Genomic DNA, 5,000 nt, shown 5'->3' on the forward strand with positions numbered 1-5,000 from the left:
AAGGAAGTCTTGTGTGCTGTTGAACAGATGAGTACAAATCGGAAGAAATGGGAGCAATAGGGGACACATGTAGATGTTTGGATAGTTTTGGAGTGAATCTTGACTCCCGACAGGTTTACTATGCTCTGAATGATTGTGTTTTCTTCTGTATTGCAGGTGCTGCTGAAGAACCCGGTTCTGGCAGTGGTTCTGGACCAGACACTGGAGAACACTGGCTTCTCCTCAGCTGTGATCAGTAATTTCCTATTCAACGGGCCGGAGTCAGAGCGGCCGGCGGGAATGCCTTCATTCGACTGGAGGAACGTCTTTAACGCCACGAGCCAATCAGCACAGCAGCTCACGCAGATCCTGAAGGTCTGTCTGCATTTACTGAAGGGTGTTACAAAGTATTAAAAGTTAATTTAATCAATTTAGAGAAATGTAAGGCGCTTAAAAGATATTAAACGATTTTACAAGGCATTAAATATTGTATATTTTTATTATACAATGTATAGTTGTATGCTAACGTTTGCCTGAATTTAATATGTGAACATTACGATGCTGGATAATTTATGAAATCGATAAAATCCCACTAACTTTGACATCAGGCGTCTTTGTTTGCTGCTATAGCCGTCCTCTGCTGGATAAGCATTTTTATTCAGTATATGTATATTTTAGTTTCTTACGATCAGTATTTATTAAATATACTGTGTGTTAAAATGGCGCCAATGTTACCAGTGGCGACCTAAAAGTGCCGATGAGGTTTTAAATTGTATGGAAAGATTTTTTAAAGGGTTTTAAAAGGAATTAAATTAAACTCTGATTCCTGTATATACTCTATACTGACAATACTTCAGCTCAATTTAAATATTTTAGTTTAAGTTACGTTTTAGTTTGTTACCTATGATTCTCAAAACATAATTCGCTTGCTGATCTGCACAAGCGCTGTCTACTCATGTACAATAAGGACATGTTTCTGAAACGTACAAAAAATGCACTCTAATCTGAAATGTACAACAAAACGTATTCTAAGTCACGAATTTCAAATTTACGAAATTGTAGACAGCGCCCTCTAGTGGATTCAACATCTGAAACGTACAAAAAACGTATTTATAGTAAACATATTTTAGATTTGCAAAAATGTAGACAGCGCTTTCTAGTGGATTTGACATCTGAAACGTGCAGCAAAATGTATTCATAGTTAACATATTTCAGATATGCAGAAATGTAGGCAGCGGCCTCTAGTGGATTTCTATTCAGAAACATGCAAGTTAAGTTTTAGTTTGTTGTCCTTGCTTCTAAAAACACTTCGCTATCTGATCTGTACAACAAGAACCAACTTTTTTGTATATAAGAAGCATGTGTGTCTGATATGTACAAAAAACAAATTCTAAGCAACGTATTCCAGATACACAAAAATGTAGACAGCGCCCTCTAGTAGATTTGTCTTCAGAAATGTACAACAAAACATATTCCAAGTAATGTATTTCACATTCGCAAAGTTTTAGACGGTGCCCACTAGTGGATTTGCCATCTGAAATGTGCAACAAACGTAGCCATAGTTTAACATATTAACATATTTTATATTTCGCTAAAATTAATACAGAGGTGCATATTTGCAATTAGTCTGGGCTGGAAAGTTTAGTTTATTTTAATTTATTTTCTTTCATTTCCCAAAATGCCTTTACCTTTACCGCTGTTTCAAGGCAAAATTTGATTTTAACTTCCTGCGAAGTCCTCCAATATAAAAAAACACCCACTAGTGGATTTGTAATCTGAAACTTACAAAAAAGCACACCCTAAGTAACATATTTCAGATTACCAAACATGTGGACATCGCCCACTAGTGGATTTGTAATTGGAAACGTACAACACAACACACCCTAAGTAACTTATTTCAGATTTGCAAACATTTGAACAGCGCCCTCTAGTAGATTTGTAATGTGAAACATACCACACAACGTATCCTAAGTAACATAATACAGATTCGCAAATACTTAAACTTCTCCCCTAGTTGATTTGTAATCTGAAACGTAAAACAAAAAGTACCCTAAGAAACTTATTTCAGATTTGCAAACTTTTAAACAGCACCCTCTAGTGGATTTGTAATTGAATTGTATGACAAAACACACCCTAAGTAATATACTTCAGATTGGTATACATGTATACATCGCCCTTTAGTGGATTTGTAATCTGAAACATACAGCATGGCGTACCCTTAGTAGCTTATTTCAGATTCACAAACTATTAAACAGCGCCCTCTAGTGGATTTTTTATCTGAAACGTACAACACAATGTATCCTAAGTAACATATTATAGATTTGCATGTATTTAAACTTCGCCCTCTTTAAATTTGCAAACATTTAAACAGCGCCCTCTAGTAAATTTGCAATGTGGAGCGTACAACATAACGTACCCTAAGTGACTTGTTTCAGATTCGCAAACTTTTAAACAGCACCCTCTAGTGGATTTTTCATTTGAAACGTAAAACACAACGTATCCTAAGTAACGCATTGCAGATTTGTGAATATGTAATCTTCGCCCTCTAGTGGATTTGTAATCTGAAACGTACAACATAGCGTACTCTAAGTAGATTATTTCAGATTCGCAAACTTTTAAACAGCACCCTCTAGTGGATTTTTTATCTGAAACGTACAACGCAACGTATCCTAAGTAACGTATTATAAGTTTGCAAACATTTAAACAGCGCCCTCTAGTGGATTTATAATCTGAAACGTACAACATAGCGTACTCTAAGTAGCTTATTTCAGATTTGCTAACTTTTAAACAGCGCCCTCTAGTGGAATTTGTACTGAAACGTACAACCCAACGTATCCTAAGTATCGTCTTATAAATTGGCAAACATGTAAACATCGCCCTCTAGTGGATTTGTCATGCAATGTAACCTAATCGGAGCAGCATGTTTCAGGTTTCACAGATGAAATGTTGGCTGATTCACATGTCTCCAGTGAGCCTGGATAGCTTTATTATCTTTATGTATTTACTAAGTATAAAGTCTTTAAGTACGTTTATTTCTCTTCCAAAGCAACAATCCTGTTCCTCAACTAATCTCAGATTTGTCCAGCAGTGGTGCGTTCATTCGTCTGTACTCATTTCCTTCAGCTCTGCTCACAACAATTAACTCAGGTTTCATTCTGCTTTTCTCTCCGTCTTCCCCCCCTCCAGCCTTTATCTGTGCTGATCTCTTCGCTCTTTTATCCTCGTTTTTGTCTGAAACCCGAGCAGAATTGTGATGGTGTCGCCCAGGGGTGAACAATCCAGGCCGGCAATCAAAAGGTTACAGGTTTGAGCCTTGCAAGTGTTGATCTGTAGCGCTGAACTGTGATTCAGACTCACCGGAGCTGTAATGAGAACACTTTTCATAGGATGCAGCATCCCTCCAGCTCTGGTGTCAAAACACACTGTTCAGCACGTCGTGATGCCGATGATCACAGTCATTAATTTGCGCTGCGTTTCATTTTGTGATCAGGGAATCAAAGCACAATGGAGGAGAGTCTGATCCTGCGTGTGTCTGGATCTGAACAACACCATAAATAAATAGTGTGTGGCGGGAATCAAAGCAGCTCTCGACACTTGTGTTGATCAAACTGTTACACCACTTCTTCGGGGCTTTAGCGTCTGGAAAGAAAACAGCTTTATTGTCTGCAGAGTGTAGAATAACATCATTGTTGTTAAAATATATTAGATATAAGATAGTGTAAGGGTTGAAGATGCGGCGTCATGTTAATATTACTTAGCAGACTCATTCTGACTGGATTATGCAAGGCAGCGAATCATTATTTGGAGACTCGCTCTGACTGAATCATTTGAATTGGTGAATCATTAATTGTAGACTTGATCTGACTGGATAATTTGAATCAGTGAATCATTAATTGTAGACTTGATCTGACTGGATAATTTGAATCAGTGCAATGTTTACTGCAGATTCATTCTTGCTGAATCATTTGAATCAGTGAGTTATTAACTGGAGATTCACTCTGGCTGCATAAATTGAATCAGTGAATCGCTAACTGAAGACTCACTTTGTCTAGATTGTTTGAATCAGTGAATCATTATTTGGACACTCGCTCTGATTTGATTATTTCAGTGAATCATTTTCTACAGACTTGCTCTCACTGGATTATTTGAGTCAGTGAATCATTATTTGGAGACTCGCTCTGACTGAATCATTTGAATTGGTGAATCGATAATTGGAGACCTTATCTGATTAGATTATTTGAGTCAGTGAATCATTAATTGTAGACTTGATCTGACTGGATCATTCGAATCAGTGCAATGTTTACTGCAGATTCACTCTTGCTGAATCATTTGATTCAGTGAGTTTTTAACTGGAGATTCACTCTGGCTGCATAAATTGAATCAGTGAATTGCTAACTGAAGACTCACTTTGTCTAGATAGTTTGAATCAGTAAATCATTATTTGGAGGCTCGCTCTGATTTGATGATTTGAATCAGTGAATCATTTAATACAGAATTGCTCTCACTGCATTATTTGAGTCAGTGAATCATTATTTGGAGACTCGCTCTGACTGAATCATTTGAATTGGTGAATCATTAATTGGAGACCTGATCTCACTGGATTATTTGAGTCAGTGAATCATTAATTGGAAAATTGATCCGACTGGGTCATTTGAATCAGTGCGTTGTTAACTGCTGATTCACTCCCGTTGAATCATTTGAATCAGGCAGGTATTAACTGGAGATTCACTCAGGCTGATAATTTGAATCAGTGAATCATTATTTGGAGACTTGATCTGACTTAATTATTTGAATCAGTGAATCATTTATTGTAGACTTGCTCTGACTGGATTATTTGAATCAGCGAATGATTATTTGGAGACTTGATCTGAATAATTATTTGAATAAGTAAATCATTTACTGTAGACTTGTTTTGACTGGATTATTTGAATCTGAGTTGTTAACTGCAGATTCCCTTTGGCTAAATCATTTAAATCAGTGAGTTGTTTACTACTGATTCACTCCCGCTGAATCATTTGAAT

The 5,000-nt window shown here is 36.8% G+C and overlaps 1 protein-coding gene across 5 annotated transcripts in view; it reads left to right on the forward strand.

Moving 5' to 3' along the window:
• Positions 1–5,000, forward strand: part of si:cabz01083442.1 — a 157,646-nt gene that overhangs the window by 75,689 nt on the left and 76,957 nt on the right. For all 5 annotated transcript variants that reach the window (XR_015496533.1, XR_015496535.1, XR_015496534.1 and 2 more), the window contains exon 12: positions 157–354. Coding sequence is in view for 2 of the 5 variants with exons in the window: in XM_087262274.1 (XP_087118400.1) it covers positions 157–354 (198 nt within the window). In the remaining 3 variants the exon portion in view is untranslated. The remainder of the gene's footprint in view (positions 1–156; positions 355–5,000) is intronic.

This window comes from Danio rerio, chromosome 7, assembly GCF_052040795.2.
Source record: "Danio rerio strain M-AB ecotype USA chromosome 7, GRCz13ab, whole genome shotgun sequence".
Classification (NCBI taxonomy): Eukaryota; Metazoa; Chordata; class Actinopteri; order Cypriniformes; family Danionidae; genus Danio; species Danio rerio.